Source organism: Stegodyphus dumicola, chromosome 2 (genome assembly GCF_044657685.1).
Source record: "Stegodyphus dumicola isolate Sdum_Otavi_A_Nest chromosome 2, ASM4465768v1".
Taxonomy (NCBI): domain Eukaryota; kingdom Metazoa; phylum Arthropoda; class Arachnida; order Araneae; family Eresidae; genus Stegodyphus; species Stegodyphus dumicola.
In genome coordinates, this window is record NC_140769.1 from 86,237,061 (window position 1) to 86,259,984 (window position 22,924).

Genomic DNA, 22,924 nt, shown 5'->3' on the forward strand with positions numbered 1-22,924 from the left:
TATGCAGTCTATGATAAACCCATACTATAACAAATACTATTAGGTTATATATCAATGAATGGGAAAAATATATTGCTACGTCACATAATACATTATGCTATAATATTCTCCAACATTGCGTATCAGTGTATGACACATTATATTAGGCTCAATATAGTGTTGCCTTTCAGTATTATATATTTGTGTCTTAATACTGAAGTACATATCCAAATTCATATTGTAGGTGCATCGACAATATATATTTCATATTATAACCGTACTAAGAAATTAAAAATCAAATTTAATCATAACCGCATTGAAACAAATAAAATATGTAGATAAATAATTACATATATATGCCGCCTTTCTTATTTCGAAAATCATTATAGAGTAAGTGTGACGGTGTTACATATATCCGTTACTTAACAATATCATATAAAATGATTCAAGATGTATGATGTTTCTTGCTTTTGTTTTAATTGTTGATACAATCTTGATAGCCTTTTCTTAGAAGTTTCGGAATTAGGCTTCTAAACACGTTAAGTTACTAAAACGCATATTCAATGTTCTATTTGCATGTTTACTTAGATATTTTGAAGCATAACCACAATGAAATGTAATGTTAACATCACTGGTTACGAAAATAACTCTCCCGCAATGTCAAATGTTTTATTTTCAAAGGTAAAAGTCTTCACGCGTAAATTTTTAGAAAAAAGTTATAAAATACACCCATGACTTTTTTATCAGCAATTTAACACAAACAAATTTAAAGAAATGTCAACTCTTATGCCACCGATATTGAAATAAGGGGACATCAACCTAGAATCTGAAAACAATCATTCTTTTATATCACAATTCACAACGAAAATACTTGTGCAAGGTTGTTGTATTTAAATTCTGATCCAAAACTAAAACAAATTTTTCACATGTGATCATTGGGTTCTCGCCATTCAGCATCTGGTTTCTGGTTCTGGGCAAGTTCCTAATAAAATGTTTCTTTCCTTAGGTAACTCATCTGATCTCATATTTATATGTATCAATGGGTTTAGAGGATACAACGTTATCTAAGTTGACCATTTAAGAATTCAGATATTTTACCTTTGACGCCTTATAACAGTAGAAAGCAGAAATATTCACTGAATATATTTTTCATGCTGGTTCTAGATGCTGCAAAATATGAACCTTAAAGTCTATAACAAAATACACATAATTGGTTTTTGTAATACATTTGGCCATGAATTTAAAATATCAAATTTACTAATATCTTTCAATTAGTTTCACGTATATTTTGTGACATCTGAGCAGCGAAAAATGTCATACTTAATTTATGACATATTGTTTATACTGTACGACTCCAACAACCATTACAATTTTTAGTTGATTCGTATGGCATGTTTTTCATTTAAAATAAATTATCAATAAATAAATTTTTACCAATATTGTACATAAATGAAAACACAATGTTATTTACTATTAATACTTGTTACTGTTCAATCCTTGGAGCCGGTACATTATATCGGCTTGACCATTGCAATAACAATTCCACTTGATTTGTTCTTGGCAATTGAAATAACGATTCCAATGTTCATTCAAAGAAAGTCTTCCTCTAAATCTATATTATTATAACAGTTCGTATGGATAAAATACTACTATGTGTACATTATCAATTAAAGTATTAATCGCGTTTTTTAATTTGTGTTATGCTTTTGTGCATGTTCCACCTGATAGTCTTGCCATTTTCCTATTTTACGACCAAAATGTTCGACCAAAATATCTAACTTCCCAAATGCAAATCTCTATTTTTTAAAGCATTGTTTTTCCGTTTATCAGCAACTGAAAAGAGGGATCTACTTTCTTTTAATCTAATAAAGTTAGAAGTGTCATTTTAAAACTATGCTTAAATGCCCCATAATTAGATCTTTTATTTTAGAATGTGTCAATAAAAAACAACTCGATCGTTAGATGAAATAAAATGCATATTTTTTAAATATATATTAAAAATTAATTCAGTATTCATAAAATACATAATTACTTCATTTGTCAATTTAAAAGGATACGATATAAACAAATAACATTTTCTACAAAGCAGTTTATTAATTCTTTAAATGTTTTAGTTTCAGGTTTATGACACTAAATTATCCCTTATTAAAGATGAAAAAGCTTTGCAACTTTTCAGCAGCTTATAAGGGGAGCTATAAAGCGAAAAGCTTGTAAGCGAAAGTGTAGAAAATGATTCTTTTTAAATAAAACACTTTGAATAAAATATTGCGCTAAAAATTAAATATAAATTCCTTTATATGACTGAAAAAATTGTATGTTATTAACGGAAATTTTCCGAATCGTCAGGTTTGTCTTTTTATAGTTCCATATTTTTAGATGTACATCAGATAGTGGATTTCTTGCACTCTAAAATTTGAAACTAAAGAATCTGTTCACACTGTCACATTTCTGAATCACTAGTGTCTCCAGCCCTTTCCGTCAATGTATCTGAAAATATTATTTCATCATCAGATGAATTATTATTAATGTGTAAATTATTAAAATCAACCTCCATTTCCTTAATCTCGACCTTAAGACTTTTTGGAATAGAATATCTGTTGCCTATTGCGCGATTTTGCAATATTTCCTCTTCTTCAGAGTCATCCATACGCATATATTTCTGCTCTATCATATGTTCCATTGAGTGAACTGAATATGTTCTCTTCCTTTGAAGTCTACGGTCTACAGGTCTACGGTCTGCGAAATAAACTCAAGAACTGCACGCCGTAGAAGCAACCAAAAGTGATTTGCATAGTTTTATGTCAAGGTCTTCCTTTAAATCTTCATAAACTTTTATTGGAGATATTGAAAAACGCTCAGGACTGTTACTCTTAGAGTTTAATAGCATATTTTTCTCTTCGTATTTTGTAAATTTAATAGTCCCGTTAATACATTTGTATACATTCGTATGTTCTGTAATGATAGGTAGTGTTAATGCCCTTTCTCGTTTGGGAGCTGGCAGATGAAGATTAATATTATCCACAGATCTTCTAAGCATTTCGTGTGATACATCTTGTGATGATGCCTATAAATTAACAAAAAGAAAGGAAATAAAAATATTAATTTTTGTTAACTTAACTGGACATTCATTTTTCTATAAATCTATTCTTATAAAACATTAGGTTCTGTTAATCAGACGCAATAATAGTAGCGCGCCAAATATGATAACATGTTTACACCACATAATGAATGACTCTGCGGTGACTTCATCGTAAATAATTGGGGAAAATAAATATCAATCCAGGAATTTTCTCTCCTAAATTTACAGGTTACTTAAGAGAAGAAACTAGCAGCAAACGGCTAAGAACACCTGCAAGTTAACCGCAAATACAATTTTGTTGTGCTGGTATAAGATGCCAATTGCAAAAGGGTCAAATAAACATGAGTGCGAGATTAACGCTACGCACCTATTAACGCAACCACTTTGGCGAAATTTGGCAATTTTTACCGATGGAAAGTTAAAAGATTTTTATCCGGTTCAAGTTAGCGACTTTTATGATTTTTGTTTTCAGAAAGATACCGAAACTATCGATATTTATCTTAAGCTGACAGACGTAACCAACATGTGAAAGGGAAACATACGTTAGCAATTTAAAATACAAATTTTAATTAAGGAATGCGTAAGGCATTAAAAAGAAAACAACCTTTTCCAAATCTATCTGGAATTTTTAGTCCAAAGGGGCAATTTGCCCAGAAGGACTATTAAATTCGTTTTGGCATTTTGCGTCGATTCACGATAAGCATTGTTTCACTTTTCAAATTGTTGCCACCAACTGTTATCCACGGTATTATATTTAAAGAAATTAAATAAGGCAGAATCTGCATGAATACATGTATGATTCTCGCATTGTGAATGAACCAACGGTACATAGAGCCATCGAATATTGAATGATGTAATCCAACTGCGAATATGGGTAAAGAGGAGTCTTTAATGAAGAATAATAACTAACTCGTGTAATCAAGGTTACACCAAACCCAGCGTGTTTGATGACTTTTCTTCAATTTTTGGCGAAAAATCGCGTAGTTTGGCATCTTTTCTTTAATAGGCAAAAATGGTGGACGAGATTTTCCGTAAGTACCGAGTCAGAAAAATATTCGACTTCTTTCTAAAACGGCAAATATTTATAGTATAATTAATATTTTACGGGATATCTCTTGCTTAGACCTAATGACTTTCAGTCTAGATGGCATGCATGCTTATAACTTGTTTTTTAGTGTACTCTGTAATTTTGTACCATTCTTCCTCTAAATGTTTTAGATTTTTGCTTATAGTACCTTTATTTCCGATACTTCAGCCTAATTCTTTTCATAAATGTTCAAAGGAACTTTTATTGTTGATAGTGAGGATATTTCAAATACTTTTTGGTGGGTTGTACAAAAGTCTGGTATTTAGTGCTTTATGCTTCGGATTATTATCTTTTATTAGAACAAAATTTGTATATGATCTCAAAAGTTGAGTTCTGGTATGCAAATTTGTTTTCAGAATGTTAATATACAGCTTATCGGACATTATGCCATCGATAAAATGCAGTTTCCGTACACTGCATAAAACATTGCATTCCCAAACCATAACGGAACGTCCGCTATACTATTGGTAGGAGATTTCTCAAATTCTTTATTTGGTCTTCCCCATATCTAGCGATTACCATATGCTCCAAATAAGTCACAGCGGTCGAGCGGTAAATTCGCTGAACACTGATATTTCGGTTCGAGGTTCGAATCCCGCGAACGGGCTGGCTGCATGGGCGTTTTCGTGGTTTTTCCCATGTGTAACATGCGTACGAGTCAGTTTCCCTTAGAAAGTCCTCTACGAAGGCATCACTCCCCTTAGGTAGATAGCCCTAGTTGGCTTTGCCATAATTAAATAAAGCAAATCAAATAAGTCATACTTACTTTCATCGCTAACTATATCTTTTTTTCCAAAAGTCTAGGGACTCGTTTACGTATTTTTTTCACACATAATAGCTTTTTCTTTCTATTTACTTCACACACGTAAAATCTTTTTCAAGCGGATAGTTCTTATTTCTTACAGTTTGGGTACAAACTTCTTAATCAGTAGTTTCAATTCTGGACCACTTAATATCGGATCTTGATGAACTTGTTTTAAAAGGTAATGCATCATACCTGGACAACTTTTTCGCTCGCTCATAATCCTGTTTACAAAATGTGTTTAATCCAGATGCCTTTTTACTACGTATTTTACAACTGAAAATGATCTTTTAATTGGTTGAGAAATTATTTTTAATTGTGGTTTCTTTTTCTTTCCGAGACATTTTTAAATTTCCCGCTTAAAATTGCAGAAATATGTATGATTCAAGCACAAAAGTTTCAAATAGCCTTAAAGCGATACTCTTTACCATTTAAAGATGTCCTCAAGTGTGAATTTTAACTTTGCAACCCTTTAAACGACCCATGAATGGACTGCTTTGGCGTCGAAATACTGCTCTGGCGATAAAAACAGATCGTTTACAAGAAAGCAACTTTTATAGCAATCAAATTTGTTTTATCAGATATGATTTTGCATTTAATGACTAGCACAGACCTTGATAAAGAACACAGAAAAGTTAACAATAAATAACCAGAACTATAATTTTATAATGAGAATATATTAACATGTTTATCGACAGCTAGAGAGATCAGTACAAAAATTTCCATTTCACAAGAACGGCTTGTCACTGTCTGTTGGCGAGCTATAAACAACAACAGAATGCGATATTGTTTTGCCATTTACCGTTATAACCTTTGAAGGTTTCCTAAAAGTTTTAGTAGTGAAGAAAGTAAAGGCATATTGTAAGTTCTTATCATAAACAATGAAGTTTCAGCAATCGATGGCAATTTAGCATCTCTAAGTATGCAATTGATAAAGTAGTTAATTTCCCCAAACGCCAAAAATTTGTCAATGGAAAGAAATGTTGAGGATGCTGAGATACCTATGCTTCTGACTAATTGCGAGATAATAAAAATTATGGTCGCCAAGGATTATTTTATGCAAGAAGATAATGAAGAAAGTCCTATATCTGCACTGAATATATGTGCTGATTTGGTAGCACTAAAAAATTTCGGAAGCAAAAGATACTTACACTTGATGACTTGAATGAAAGTGTCATAAATAGTGATTTATTGGTAATTTATTAAGGTAATTTAACTAAATTGTAAAACTTTTATCCCATATGTATTTTTCCTGCAAAAATTTATAGTGCAAATACTTTCTGACTTCCTTATTTACCTACCATTACCTATTTTGTTTTAGAAACAATCAGCTGAATAAAGTTTATTAGTTCGCTTAATTATGGCAGCTGCTTAGTAGGGCTAAAGTGGATTAGTTCCAACGTGTCCCAATTAAGCAAATCGGATGTATATTTGCTCCATATATAAAGGAGACATGTAATAGGTACACCTATAAAACTGATACCCAGAATATGCTAATGTAGAAATAGAAAAAAATCATTTGGAATTTAAGTCACTAAAATAAAATTTATGGTAGTCTAGAAATAAGAGCGTTCATTAAAGAATTATTTACACATAACTTCTTAAAACCTTCAAAAGAAATTGCGTCACAACTTTCATTCATATCCTGTAATATTTTTTCATAAAATATTTCGTCAAGAAACTATTTCCTATCTTTAAACAGGAAATAAATAAAAACATCGGAGTTCACGTTAAATTACTCCGGTTTAAATTGTGAATATAAATGCTTCACTTTCTGTTAAGCAAATAAGTACTGAATCTTAAAAATGCAATGCAGAGTATATGATTTAATAACTGTATTTAGCAAAATATTCACACTTACCGACTGCCATTCCATGCTAATTCTTTCTGTTTTCTTTACTGCCGAATCGATTTGGAGAATTTAAGTATCCGTTAAACTTTCTTTAGAACATCAATCACTCATTTAAAAATAAGTTCAGATAGAGCCCTAAATCAAAATTTGCTCCAGATTTAAAATGGGTTTATTTAGCTTCTGAATTCCAAAATTAGAAATATTGGATTTCATTCTAAGATCGTCTGCGACTCGCAGTAGCACTCTTTAGATACCCTCCAAACCTCTTGTAACAGGAAGGCGAGTTACGTCACTAGTTTGTCGGTTAACAACGGAAAGCAGATTTCACAGTACCGAAAGAAAAAAAAAATTAAACATTCCTAACGCTTACTTTACTGATGAGTTAATATATGGAATAGATTATCTGCAAATAAATAGTATGCATATTTCAAAATATTAAACTATAATATGGATGAATAATCATATGCCATTATAGAATTCCTGTACAAATTAAAATGGAAACTAGTTGTATTCTTTAAACTTCATCCACATAAATCTATTGATCACGATTGAATAGGTTCGTGTTAAAGGATTTTGCCGTGTTATAGTATATTCGGCTGCATAGAGTCAAGAATTTTGAACTTTGCATGTAGAAATAATTCCTCTTTATGCTACATAATTGTAGACAATTTCCTACATCACAAAAATCAGTGTTGTCTTATTCAATGACTGCAAATACAATAATTGTTTTATTTTGTTTTTATTTATTTATTGTTTTAAAGCTTTGCACAAAATGGTACAAAACATTTCTGCTCTTTGGTTAAAAAACAGGCCTGTAATATTTTCGCACAAAACCCATGACAATTCTATATGAAAGCTCAAATCTTTGCTTGCTTGTTAATGAATGTATAGATATTGTAATTTTTATAAAAACAAGAGGAAAAATTCTACTCGGTTAAATTTATCTTTTACAGTAAAACTTATTTGACACATATTCAGTAAATTTAAAATCTTCCGATTTAATTTTTTAAATGCTAATGTGTCCGTGAAGTCATGGGGCAAATTTGACAGGTCACAGAAAATCAACGAATCAAGACAGAAATGTGAAATCTTCACCAAATAAAAGGGAACTCTCCAAATTCTCGTACTATGATTCATCATAGTGCAATTCCGTACTATGATGTGAGAGAGTGTGCTCAATATAGGTTATGACGCAACACCACGAACTGCGCAGCAGCGGATCAGCCCATGCCTACAGCAGTCTAGATGTGGACAGTAACAGTATGTTCTGTGCGTTGTTAAATTTGAATCAGTTACTAAATTGCAACATTAATATCGTCACGTGTACAATGAAGTGCCACCACATAGGGATAACACTGATCGATGGGATGAGCACTTGAAGGATACCGGCAGATTGTTGGGCAACTCAAACCGCGTTCTGGTAAGCCATCGGTAAGTGACGAGTCTGTAAAGGTTATACGGGAGAACTACTTAAGAAGCCCTAAAAAATCGTTACTTACGTGTGCTCGACAATTAACCCCAGCAAGTCTACAGTTCGTAACGTGTTAAAGAAACGTTTACATTTTTCGAGTTGCAAATTCCAGCTACACGCTATGAAACCGGCGGATAGACCCCAAACGATTCGCGTTTGCTACAGAAACTCTTCATGAGATCGACAATGATGAGCGATTTCTGCAGAACCATTGTGTATAGCGATGAAACGACATCCATGTCTGTGGACATGTTCAGTACCATAACGTCCGAACATGGGTTGCTGAAAATCCTCGCGCCCACGTTGAGTACGGAACGTAACACCCCTAACGTAAACGCGTGGTGTGGCCTGATGCATGATAAAGTGATAGGACCATTTTTCTTTGCGGAGCAGTCTGTGTCGTTAGACAACTATCCTGACATGTTGGAATTGTATGCAATGCCACAGTCTCCAGATAGTGTCATCTTTAAACATAACGGCGCTTCTCCACACTACGACAATATTGTTCGTGAGTTTCTGGATACAACATTCCCCCCCCCAGCGGTGGATAGGCAGGGGTCATGTGAAGTCATGGCCCCCACGATCCCCGGGTCTGACACCATTAGACTTCTGGGGTTATGTGAATAACACATGTATACAACATGTTGTTCGTATCAACGACATTAATCATTTAAAACAGAGGATTATTCACCCTGTTACATCAGACGTCCTCAATCGCGTGTGGGAAGAACTTGAATATCGTTTATATGCGTGTAGGTCAACAAATGGAGGCCAAATCGAACTGTACTGAGTAGATAAAAAATTTGGAGAACTTTTCTTTTATTTGGTGAAAATTTCGCAGTACTATCTTGTTTCAATGATTTCCTGTGACCAGTCAAAAGTGCACCATGAATTTACAGACACATTTATTTAAATATATACATTCATACAGAATTGTCATGAAGTTTGGTTGAAAATGGTACAGGTGTTCGTTTTCAAGGATATAAATGCTCTGTATCCTTTTGTGCAATACTTGAAGAAAAGAAAGGAAAAATAAAAAATAATGATAAATAAAATGTTTATCGTAATTATTTTTATTGAATCAGATAAGACTGATCGCTTAGTTAAAAAGGAAATACACAAGGACAGTTTCACCAACTCTTAAAAAAACTCGCTTAAACCGGTGATTCCATCCACTTCAGATCAGACAAGACAGCCCGCTTAATTTAAGCATAAATAAATAAGCAAATGAAAAGAAACCAAAGAGATTCGAGGAAGACTTTCTAGTAGAAACTAGCTCGCATTTGCTTTATGCATGCGTAAAAAATCAGACGTCTCAGATTCTCTTGATAGTTCCGAATTTTAGTGCACTATCCTATTTCATGTTTCGATTTGAAATATATTCTGTAAATGTTCCTTACCAATGAAAATTTTAGTATTGCTCCATATGCTGGTAGAGATATTTTCTGGTGTCCTCTGAAAACAATGGGGAAAAACTATCTCTAAAGGAACGTCTCACAGAAAACAACGCAAGGCGAAAACAGCATTGCACAAAACCTCATGCCAGATAAGAAAGGAAGGGAAATCATCACAGTTCTAAAACATCCTGGTGTAAGTATCGTCGTCAAAAACAAAGCTGTTCAATAACATCGCAGTTTTAAATATCGTCGTAGAAAATATCGTGATAAAAAAATAAAGTTCTACAAATCATTGCATCAAGATAATATCACAGACATGTGCTTTTCAGGCTGTAAGAGCTGTAAATGTATATTCGCACAATGAATTTGTGAGAGCAAAAAAAGAATAAAGAATATTTTTACCTCTATATTTCGTTTTTTTGAATGAATAATTTTTCTTGAATCTTGAGCATTCAAAAACTAAAAATGAACATGTGCAGTATGTTACGCAATGCCGAAATTTCATGACCAATCCCTGTTTGAGCTTAAATTTTTAAATTCTTAGTTCATCTTAATATACACTCTTTTGCAAGAAAATTTAAACACCATGAAGGAAGTAGTTGTTTTTAATGAAATTGAATATGTGTATAGCTCATACACAGATAATAAAATGATTAAAAAATCAAGGTCATAGTACTTGTTAACGGCTCATAATCAGCCAATGAATGCTCAAATTAGTAGTTTTGGTCGAACCGCCCCAGGCGGCAATCAATGCTTGAATTCGTCGAGACAAGGAGTGGTAGAGGTTCTTAATATTATCCTGCGACACATTCTGCCAGGCATTCATCAGTTGTCGCTTCATATCTGCGATATTTTGTAGTGTTCGAATCTGGAGGCCTACCATGCCCCAGATATGCTCCGATTGGTGAAAGATCTGGCGACCTTGCTGGCTAAGGAAGAGTATCAAGCGCACGGAGACAGTCCAGAGATATGCGAGCGGTATGTGGCTTGGCATTATCTTGTTGGAAAATGGCCCCAGGATGACGCGCTATGAAGGGTAATGCAACCGGCCGCAGGATTGTATTAACATATCCTTGAGCTGTTAAAGATGTACGGAGGATGACTAAAGATGCCCTGCTGTCATATGAAATAGCGCCCCACACCATCACAGCAAGTTTTATGGCTGGTTGAGACCGCTGGCCCCGTTTTCTCCAGACGCGAGTACGGTGGTCATCTGTGTCAAGAGTGAAGCGGGATTCATCGCTGAACACTATATGATATCAGTCTAATGGCAGCCATGTTGATCGACTACCGTTGGGGAGGTTCGCGTCTGGCAAATAATCATACTATCTTGCCTCGCATTTGTGCTCCTTGGGATTCCAGAGCCTTCATTTCGTCGGCAATTTCCTTGTAGCAAACATTGCTGCCAACATCTTTTCCACAGTAGTTTCTGTACACTGCAGGTGGCGGCCTATTGTTCGGTATGACCACCTAGCTTCACGCAACCTTACAATGCGACCACGTTCGAAGTCGTTTAGTTTTATGTAAGGTTTTCGATATCGTCGTTATGGCATCTTTAGTTGCTTCTTTACGGAATTAAAATGGCAGCAACAAAAAAAAAGATAAATTTTACGGCTCTGTTACTGTTTTTATACTTTGCGAATTGCGCACTGGAAATGCGAGCTCTGATCGCAATTCCTGTTCATTTGCTTTGAAACTTTGATCATTTGCATGTTCGATTAAAATGTTTTTGCATACTAAATTTTGTCATGATCGCAAAGGTCCTTCTTGGTGTTTCGATGTTTTACCAAAAGAGTGTATTTTAGTCTTTGCTATTACGGTATGGTACTTGTTGCAACATAACTGGAACATTGTCACTTGTCTGTTTAAATTAGTTACTCGTGCTTACTAAAGTTATTATGCGTACTTACTATACTAAATTTGAAGCTCTAACGCTACAGAAATGATGTGACTACAGATATGCTAAAACGTTTATATGATCAAAGTTTTTCTTTATTGATTATATACAGGGTCCGAAATGAACGTGGCTCACAGATGAATATGTTAAAGGCTGAGAAAAACTGCATCATTAAATCGTCATGTATTGTTTAAATATAATTGGGTTCTTGAAATCTCTCATGCTTTCTAATTTTAATGAATATATGTACATATTTCTCAGGCAAGTAATCATAATTCCACAAAAATAAAGAAATGTAAATAGTAACATTTATATATACATTTAAAGCAATGAGTTTAAAGCGGAAATAAAACTTCCATTAACATAAAATAGACTGCAACCAGATTTATTTGATGTTGATCGTATGGTTAGTATCCCAGTAATTGAAATAATGTAAATATACTTTACAATTCAATAATATGCATAATTCTATTTTAACTAAATTTTTCACTTCCCATTTTTTTAATATCAAATATTTACCTTTAAACTGAAAACAAGTTACTTCATATTATTTTTCCAATTCAAATTGATAGATTTTGCTGTAAGTTCCCTTTTGTTGTTTCTAAAAGCTTGCCCTATATTTTATTTGCTATGAGCATGGTAAGAACTAATATATTTATTGACTCGGCATTTGTGTACATTTCCGTCGGCTATGAAAGTTGGTAAATCTGTCCAGAACTAAGGAAACTATGCTTGTGGAAACTTGAATTAATTAGATAATCACAAATTACTCTACATTTAACTCTAAATTAAACACGTGGGTGAGAGGGGACCTCAGTGATATTTTTCGCACGTTTTCGCGCCTTTCAGTAGCTGAACGTCAGTTGTTGGTATTTGCTGTGGCAGAAGCGACACAAAAACGATTTTCCTTATTCTAGACACATAAGCCTGTCACCCATTAGTCTAATTGTGCAACATAAACGTATTCGTCTGATGCAGGGCTAATTAAAACACAAACGTTTCTAAATTACGAAGATGGCATATAAAAGCTTAAATAAGTATGATCTCAAGCTTTGAAAGTATCTGACAATTCATTTCAGGTTGTGAAGTTAACGCTTCACAGAAGTAAATATGGAGGTAAAATTTAGAAAATTCCCTTGTCAAATGACACTATGTCCTACAGGATTGCACAGGTATGATTCACAATTTGATGTCTATGGAACGTCCTAGTACGCTAATTGACTTCGTTCAAAGTTACCTTCAAGATAAGGGGGTAAAAATTACTATAATGTTATCATTAAGGCCATTACACAGGATTTCCCCCAAAATTGTCTTGGTCCCACTCTACGGAACCTTGTGGCCAACTCAGCAATTAACGGTTTTGAAAACGTGTAATAGCCTAGGTTCACTGCTTACGCAAATCATTTCTTACCTCTCGCTGATGGCAGAAATAACGTAACAAATAAATCAAAAGCCTGCATATATCTTTGCTGAATGGGATATGTTTGATGAACGGCTTCAAACTTTAAGGCAGATAAATAAATTTGTCTAGCAACGGAAATAAGTCTTGCTGATCATAAATAAAAGTTGTCATGAATGTCACATGTCAAAGACCTAAAACCGAGATTAAATACTCTCACAAATGCAATGTAGCGCACGACTTCACTCAAATGGGAAATGCCTACAAAACTGCTTAAACTATGATACAAGGTAGTAGTGAACAGAGTCGTTCTTTAGGGCTCATACGTATGGGGCTCGATATTAACGGAACTAAAAAAATGCATTCTAGATAATAGAACACTGCACAAAATTATTGTGAGCTACTACATAATAGCTTATATGACGGTTATGCCGTCGCAGCAGTAGTAGCCTGTATGCGCCCCTTTGTAAAGAAACCAAACTTTTGCATTGCACTTCATGACTTATCGTTCGTGCAGCTCAGCATATTTTGAATTTTTGGTCTACTTAGTACCATAACTATATGCACATTCAATAGAAATTTTAATACATATTTTGTAAAAGGATTGTAATGTATGCTTTAAATAAATGAAAAATAGGCTTTCAGAATGAAAGCTAGGATTAAAATACTAATTAATGTGCTTTCTTACAAATTAATGCAAGATAAAATGTACTTTACACCTCTGTATATTTTGGACTGAAGTGTGGAATGAATAGTATAATCCACGTAGTCCTGTATTTCTCCCATATGTTTAGTAGGCATGCTTTAACACTAGAAGCGCCGTTGGAATCATTTTGACCTTTTTTTCCAATTTTCCACTTTTTTTTTAACATACAGCTGAGCTTCCAAGCTGATATTATTTTATATTTTCTAAAATGTTTCAAGTATACTATGCCAATTTTTCATATTTATACGTTAATTATTTAAATAAATAATCGCAGATATACCTGAAACAGCCATCTGGGGTCATTTTGCCCCTCATAAGAAAAACGACATATTTTTAAGCGAATGTCCGTTTTCGAATTCCCGATGCCCCGTTTTCGTTTTCTGCGCATTGGGAAACATGCAGCTCTTATTGCGATTACTCAGGGGAGAAAAATAAAATCCAGAACGGAGCATATTCTCTCTCCATTGCAATGCCGAGAGGAAGAGGATTGAGTACACAAGAGTGCCTTGCCCTCCTTGAACAGTTGGAATCAGATATAAGTGGTGATGATAGCAGTGACGAAGATTTTAACGTTGATGTGAACTTACAGAATTAGTTGTTCTCTAAAAGCAGTGATAGTGATGTCGAACACAATTCTGGAAATGTGATCCCTATGCGGGAAGCCGGAAGCTGACGTGAGCGTGGTCAAGGACGAGGCAACAACGTTACTGGCAGCAGTAATGAGAAGTATACCTCATCCAGTTGTATTCTCTGGACCCCTAGGAACCTTAGCAGCACCACTTCCACTTCAGGTCACACGCGAACTCGAAATATTGTCACCACTGCAAATGGACCAGCGTCATTTGCTCTTCGTAATATAAGAACAAATCCTGCTTCAGCGTGGCGTTTGATGGTGAGTGAATCAATGGTGAAACACATTCAATCATGTACAGTTGCTGAGGCACGACGCCAACTTAGAGATGATAGTAACTGGCATGTTACTCTGGAAGAACTTGATGCCTTTTTTGCCCTTCTGTATGCTCAGGGAGCACCAGGCCATTCAAAACTTTGTGCAGATGATTTGTAGAACAAGAATTGGGGACCACCTGTGTTCTAAGAAACAATGTCACGCAATTGGTTCCGTGAAATAATGCGGCATCTCAGATTCGATGTCCGAAGCACAAGAGCTGATCGTTTCGCCACTAACAAATTTGCTCTCGCTTCTGAAACCTGGTACAAGCTACTGGAAAACTTATTTATGCTATAATCCTGGACCAGAAATAACCGTTGATGAACAATTGTTGCCTTGTAAATCAAGATGTAGATTTATCCAGTACGGCGAATAAACCGAACAAGTTTGGCATCAAATTCTGGCTAGTAACTGATGTAAAATCCAAATATGTTTTGAATGGTTATCCTTATCTGGGCAAGGACGAAGAACGATCAACTAATTTACAACATGAGGAAAGTGTAGTTCTCAAATTACTGCAACCACATCTGAACTCCGGACTCAATGTCACAAAAATTGTCACAACTGACAATTTTTTTACTTCTGTGAAACTTGCAGATGAACTTTCTGTGAAAAAAAACCACAATTGTTGGGACGATGCATCTGAATAAGCGAGAATTACCCCCTATTGCTCGTGACACTTCTTCGGCACGATATTCATCTTTTGCACTGAAAAATGGAAACAAAACACTCACAATATATAGATGCAAGAGCAAAAAGAATGTCGTGATTCTGAGCACGATGCAGAGTAACGTGTTTGTTGACGACAGCATAAAGAAAAAACCGAACACTGTCAGTTACTACAACAATACAAAATGTGGCATTGATGTCGCAGATCAGATGCCGAGGAAATATAGTACAAGTAGTGGAAGTCGCAGGTGGCCTGTACATGTTTTTTTACAACGTGCTTGACATTGCTGCACTCAATGCTTGGATTATATTCAAAGAATCCTTGGGCACCTCTATTTCCCGTCAAGAATTTATTCTTGCACTCGTGGAAGAACTACGAGTTGGTGCACTACGCAACAGATGCCGCCCGATTGCTCAAATACAGACACTTAAACGAAAGAAATGTGCATTTCAAAGTTGCAAGGGACAAAACAAGACTTGTCAGCTCTGAGGGATGCCAGAAACCAATTTGTGGTAAATGTGTTGCTGTCACTGTCAAGCGTTCATATTGTATCACCTGCCGTAATGTATAACAAACTTTGGAAAACATTGTGTGTTTATTCCCAATTTATGTTTTTTTTTTGTAATTTTTTCATATGTTCTATTTTCCACTTTTCACATTTGTATCTTGTTTGTTCTTCATAGATGTTGTTTTTGTTTTTGTAATCTTACATTAAAAGATATTGTGTGCTAATTTGCACTAATTGCACGAAAAAAATTCTAAAGTATAAAAAATAAAAACCTCTAAGAACTCTTATGTGGTCATTTCAGCATCATTTCAATCATTTACTGTTTCTACTTACATTTCTTATGAGGGTCAAATTGACCCCCAATCGCGGTTTTCGGTTAGTCCGAAATTCGGCTCCTCTAGTGTTAAGACCATTGTGTTAAACAAGAACTGTAATCTTACCCAATTCTCAATATTGTTGGTTGCTGTATATTACTGGTTTGAATATGCACATCTGTATTATAATTGTCTTTGTACCGTTAGGTACGGTATTAGCACTATGTGCTGCACCATAATGGCAATATATCATTATCTGTGTGTCTAACAATGTTTTTCTGTATGCATGTTAGGGTTTTACTTAACAATGCCTATTATGTTGTACATTTAATCTATTAGCGCTTCCTTCATATTCAACTGCATAACACAAATATGAGTGAAGAGTAGTCATTTCAATTCACCAATTAGCACTTCATTCGCATTAGTTTTATGTATAGCTTGTAATACCTAATCTTTTCATAAACTTGCATTTAATTGCATTGAAAATAACACGGAAGTGTACAATAACTTACGAATGTAAATGTATATTATTATAAACTACTATAAATCGAACTCTTTATTATGTAACTTATTTTTCTGAATTTGTGGCATATGATAGTAATACATGAATACAAAATAATCGGCACACATATAGGTAAGACTTATATGCTGTAAATTTAGACTGGAATCATAACAATTTTAATCGTATTATGTATATAATCTTGCTTTATTTTTTATTTAATTGCTTTTATATCCAGTTGCATATCATTGATTACAATTCTGGTATTTTGTTCTTAAATTTAACATATCTAGTACAGAAGTGTGCATTTATATTATACTGTATATGCGGACAACCAATGGAAAGGAAACTGAATCATCAGATAGAGGAAACACTACGTATCAGAAATAAAGAAGTATCAGATAGGTTTCTTAGTATACAATGAAACACTTTTCTCAGTATTGGATAAATTGAATCGAGCGTAAATTTTCATGTGCTGGTATTTGAATTTTCCATGAACTCTCAACTGAGCATTGTCAGCATTAGGTTTCATTTTCTAGCTCTCTGTTAACGACAGATGGTGTATTAATGCTGGAACTGAGAAAAAGTTTAATGTGTATGTATTACAATGTGTTAAATGTGTATGTAATGTTTAATGTATTACAAGACAAACCAAATCTTAAAAGCTCAAGATTTCTTCCACCCAAAAATGATTTAGTTCTGAATATGACGGGATATGGAAGATGCGATTTAATTAGAATTATCAAAAACATTTATTGCCACCAATTAAGGTATTTTGAAAGAAGGACCAGGCGACGGAAGAAACGGCTGAGAATATTTTGTGGTAAAAAAGAAACTCATAGTGCAGGCAACACTTGCTTCATATTTGTCTGCCAGAAAATTCAGATTTTTCATCCTACCTATTTAAGATAGTGCAGAATTTTCTTGCTGGCAAAATATCCCATTGTTTCAGGTCAATATTGCAGGTCAAACTTGAATGTTTCGCGGCGAATCCCTCTCTAAAAAATTAAAACGTGAATTGAAACATTGCTCAAAGATGAGTAAACATCAAACAAATATCGTACTATTAAATTTATTAAATTTATGCAAGCCCCCCAGTGGCCGGGCTCCGTAAAGTTGTTAAACATTGGTAGTTTTAACCTGGTTCGATTTCAGGCGAACGGACTGGCGACATTTGGGGTTACGTGGTTTTCCTCACATGTAACGTGCGTAGGAGCCAGTTTTCCTTAGAAAGTCTCCCACGAAGGCATCCCTCAGGCACATAGCTCTAATGCACCTCCCAATAATAAACTACCCAGAAAAAAAAAACTATCCAAAATATGTATTCAGAACTTTGATCTTGGAATTCCTGTTCATGTTTTGCGCGACTTTCAGAATGTGGAAAAACAGTTTTTCGAAGTGACATGCAGTTTTCCATCCGATGCTGAAGTATTCTTTTTGCTTTGTAGTTTATCCTTATCTAAATATAATGGAGCGCTAAATCTTTAAGTGAGTTTTTCTGGGAACAGTGGGTTTTGTACATGTATCACGGGAGCGTTGAATTTTAACTCAGCATTAAGAATTCGTAACATTAATTTATGCGTCACCTATCTCTGTTACAGTTAGGGTACATCTCTGCCACGAAAGTTTTGAAGAAATTAAATCCGATCCGCAAAAAGGGGTCTCGACATTTTGGATTATTGCCCTGCGAAATACTTTGCCCCATGATACATTTGTATTTTTCCGGCAACAAATACTAGTAATCAAATTAGTACCCATGTCTTGTCTTCAGTAAAAAAAGAATAAACATCATGATTTCTAGATGTAAGATTTGTCAACGGACTAATTTAACACAGCCATAGTGAATTTTCGAACATGTTCTAAATCACATTATCAAATTCCTTTTTTTTCGGGGGGGAGGAGCATTTTTAGTCGTCTGGAGCGAATGCGTTCCCTTGCGAATTTTATGGAAATTTCCTGGACTAAATTATTAATTTTTGCTTGAAATTTGCAGCTGTCATTTAATAACTAGATGTTTTACAAATTTATTAATTGCTTTGAAATATTTTAATTGAGTGATATTTTCCTTGGTAAACAGAATCCGTTTCTTGCTTCAATATTCATTTCCTTCTCTCATTTTTTGCTATCTTATGTCAATGCCATTTTCGATTAAATTGATCTGCCGATTTGGGAATCTGATCATTTAATACATATGAATGCATTCTGAGACTTCTCAATGAGGAAGAAAGATTTGAGTAAATTACGCCACCTAATTAAAAATGGTGCATTCACTTGCAAATGGTTAAAGTCCAACTTTTCGTTTGTTATATTAATATTTTTAGAATGCTAAAAATAAAAGAAAACAGTTACAATAAAAATATAATTTATATTTAGAATTTTGAAAAATAACCAAATATTGAAACAAATTCAGATTTCGAAATCGACATTCATCACATGAATTTACAAATAAGGGAAGAACATTTGAAAACAAAATTGATTACATTCAAATCTGAAAATTTACTTTACTTTCAAAGACAACAAATGCAATTTCAGACGCCGATTCTGAAGATTTGATAAATTAGGAAATAGTTTAGATTTGGACATTTAACAAACAAATTAATCTGGTTGCATAATTAAAAATTTAACTCAATTTAAAGATAAAAAATTTTATAAAATTTTCAAATATACTAACTAGAAAAATACATATACAATAACTATTCTAAATTTCATGCAGCAATTTTTTCCGTGTTACATTTGAAAATAACTCAAAAGTAAAATTTTCCATTCGAACTGCACTACTAGGCTGCAGAAAAATATTTCAATGAACTACTTGTTTCCAAATGAAAACTTCTAAGCAGAGTGAACAAAAAAATAAAATTTGTTAACTGAAATGATTAAAAACATTATAGAATTTATTTCATCTTAGATCCGAAAATTGCATAGCTAAAATTTCGTTTTCTGCAATCCCTGTAAAACATTTCAAGTTCTTTTTGGTTCACATGTTCAATTCTCTTACAGAATATTTTGGGTGGGTGCAATCTTATTCGATTACCTCTGGTGAAAGCAGATAAACTCCTGTGTCTACTTTGTTGCATTTCATTGCTATTAGTTTGTTTAAACCCGCATTTCTCTTATATCACCAGAAACGTCTTGGCAATCCAAAGACCTTTCATCGTTAAAGCCACAAACGGACTCAGTTTCGGTTTCGGATTTATTAGGAATCGTTCCATTAATGGTGTGTGAGCTTAGCATTTTACTCAATATCCTGTAACTTAGCTTTTTTCTAGGTCGGGAACAAGAATCACTTTCTTTTGTACTCGAACTTCTGATCTCAAAAACTTTGCATTCAGCAACATTTTCCCGATTCTCTAAACCTGTAAAAGACAAATTTTGGTTGCTTGTACTGGATGGTCCTGCTCTATTTCGTGCATCATCAAAATTGCATTTGGATCGAATTTCGCTTTCAGATTCGTAAGCAGCAAGTTCAGTTGATTTATCTTCTAAAATGCATGTTTTTCTTTCATTTGTTTTTGAAGAAAAATTTTTCTTCGACCTATAACAGCAAGATCGAGCTTTCTCATTTTCTGTACTTGAACTATAGCCTAAATGAGTACGATATTTCACACCAGACGTAATATGTTGTATTTGGTTAACAATTTCTGTTAATTTATCATTAAGATCATGGAGGAATTCCTCGAACTCTTCCCTTTCCATTGTCACATCGTTTTTTACGTATGAACCTAAATTAGATGATTCTTTTAAAGTTATTTTCAAGTTATCTGATGATTCAGACATCGCAGCTTTTTCCTCTCTGAACATTTCTTCAATTGCTATACAAACGTCAAAGACTATGCCATAAAATCGTTCATTAAGAATCGATACGACTTTTACGATGCATAGGATTCCAGTCCGCAGCTTGTTTGTTGGCATGTTAAACACACAGGCGAGTCAAACTTAAACAAACCTAAAAATTTAACTCATTAGTCATACTTTATGCTTATTTATTTAAACGAATTACTCAATACTTTGTTGTATTAGTTAGAAACAAGCTCTAGAAATTATAATATAGAGTGCACTATTTTTGTAAGGAATTTAAAGTTAATAAAAATACTTTCTGCTCAAAATCAGAGTTTAGATGTACTTAATAAAGTTGGGTATTAATTCCTAAAGAAATAAATTCAAGTATTTAAATTTAATGAGTGGTTTTATCGGGAAAAAATGGTTTCCATCATTAGCAGAGTTGCTGTTCGAGTGAGAATTAGAATAGAAATAATTAAAAGTTCTTAGAGAAGCATTACCTGACAAATAAAGATAGAATTATAATGTTTATTGGAAGGTGTTTCAGCTACGTATTCTTTACATTTAAGCCGCATATACCAATTTAAAGATATTTTAAGATTTTCAACGAGTTAAATATTTAAGAGGAACTGATCCATCATATTTTTATTCATACGTGTCAACTTTCTTTCCAAACTCGGTATTAGTATAGATTATGCTACGACCCTTTTCCAGAAATGTTGCCTTTCTAAATAAATGATTAATATATCCATTAAAATATAACAGTCATATCCAGATCATTCTGAAGCAAACATGCTTCAGAATAGTGCAGAATGTCTCAAAAAGACAGCATTTTAATAGTGATAACTGCTATTATTCCTTAAACAAATTGACTTATTGAATTCATTATTATTCCTTATTGAAAGACTACCAATTTTAGACACCAAAATTGGTAATTTAATTGCCCATACTGTAACGTAGATTAAAGTATCGAAAGTTTATAGTGTGTCTGTTTTAGCAAGGAAGTTCTCCAAGTATGTTTTGAAGTGTTCCACTAACATTAAATTTATTCAGGACCATATGGGTAACTCGCAATATTCATATCGTACAACACAAAAGAGCAGTTTTTCATTGTAGAACAGAACATATTCATCAATATATTTCAACTGTGATAAAAGTTTATAGGTTATTTCATAAAATTAAAAACAAAACAGAACGTTAAGAAAATCATTTACTAATTATATTTACTTTGGAAACTAAAATACTGTTAGAAGAAATAATAGCAAAACATTAAGTTAATGGTGACAAATAAGTATACTTGACGCGTGTATGTCTCTGAAAGAATCTAAAAGAATTTCAAAATAGAGAAATTCTGAAAGTTTCCCAAAGTATTACTTTTCGCAATTTAAATTCTCATTTATAAATTAAACAATGAATAGCTTGGGCTTAACTTCAGTTTTGAAATTCACAGCACTTAACAAAAATAGATAAAAATTGGAAAAAGTCGAATTTGTGTATATTTCAATTTTAGAACACAAAATAAACATGTTTTGCAAGAAAAGCTTCCCATAATTCATTAAGACCTTTGCATCATTTCTGTAAAATAATTTTTTCATCACTTCATTTCCAAGTTTGCCTTTAATGAAATACTTGGGAAAACACCACTTGAGTAATTTTTAAAAGGCAACAAACCTGATACTTAACAGCTTGTACCAGCAATAAGATCACACAATGGTAGTAGTTTAGCCGAAAGCTGATTTGTAAAAAACAAACGATGATTTGTGGTCTGACAAGTGAATGTTAATACACATTTAATTATTACATAACACCATAGGGGTATCTGCGTAAAAGGACAGACGCCTTCGTGGAAATCTTGGGAAGCTCAAATGACTAGTATTCATATTAAATGTTGGAAAAATCTCGAAAGCAAATAGAGCCATCCCATGAGCAAATGAACTCTTAATGAGTGCCTGTTGACGATCACGCAAAGAAAGCTTTCATAAGTTTTATACCTCAAATATTCAATACCATCCTAATGGTATTTTATAACGTTTATAAACGATTATTTGAATCTTGTAGATATAGTAAAATATAGACACAAATACAAGAAATGAAAATTTCATATAAACACTTTAGAAAAGCGAAAACCTTCGACTGCAAACAAACCTATACTCTTCTCAATACTTACTAGAATAGATACTAGAATAATCATCCTCGTACTTACATGAACCTAAACCAATGGGAAAAGGCGCATAAGAGATATAAGGGGATCATCACTATAATTTTGACTTTATTTACATGCAGTGAGAATAGTGAGAATTATTTCCAGTCCAAGAGAAAACAATTCATTTGCCTGAATATTGCACTCTTATATTAAACAGTAAAATAATGCTTATTACATTTGTATTGCGAGTATTCAAAATTTATTAATATATCAATAATACCAACTTAAAAAAGATCAGTTTTCTTTTGTCTACTTTCGGTTGTCCTTCAAAGAGTCATTAATCATGATGTTACAATAGCATAGAGTGTCTATAAATATTTACCCTGATTATAGTC

At 33.5% G+C, this 22,924-nt stretch overlaps 2 protein-coding genes across 3 annotated transcripts in view; both read right to left on the reverse strand.

The window, feature by feature from the left end:
- Positions 1–2,070: 2,070 nt before the first annotated feature.
- LOC146998504 (uncharacterized) lies at positions 2,071–7,045 on the reverse strand. Its single transcript, XM_085810310.1, has 2 exons — positions 6,809–7,045; positions 2,071–3,043 (listed from the first exon to the last, which is right to left on the reverse strand). The coding sequence occupies exons 1-2, from the start codon at positions 6,821–6,823 to the stop codon at positions 2,729–2,731; spliced, it is 330 nt and encodes a 109-aa protein (XP_085666436.1). The 5' UTR covers positions 6,824–7,045; the 3' UTR covers positions 2,071–2,728.
- A 9,787-nt stretch (positions 7,046–16,832) lies between these two features.
- LOC118195277 (uncharacterized) overlaps positions 16,833–22,924 on the reverse strand; it is a 62,231-nt gene continuing 56,139 nt past the window's right edge. The window contains exon 3 of one of the 2 annotated variants that reach the window (XR_004759224.2): positions 16,833–17,607. Coding sequence is in view for 1 of the 2 variants with exons in the window: in XM_035366558.2 (XP_035222449.1) it covers positions 19,703–20,518 (816 nt within the window). In the remaining variant the exon portion in view is untranslated. Of the gene's footprint in view, positions 17,608–19,068; positions 20,553–22,924 lie in introns of those variants that run through there. The other variant, XM_035366558.2, reaches the window with a different exon arrangement.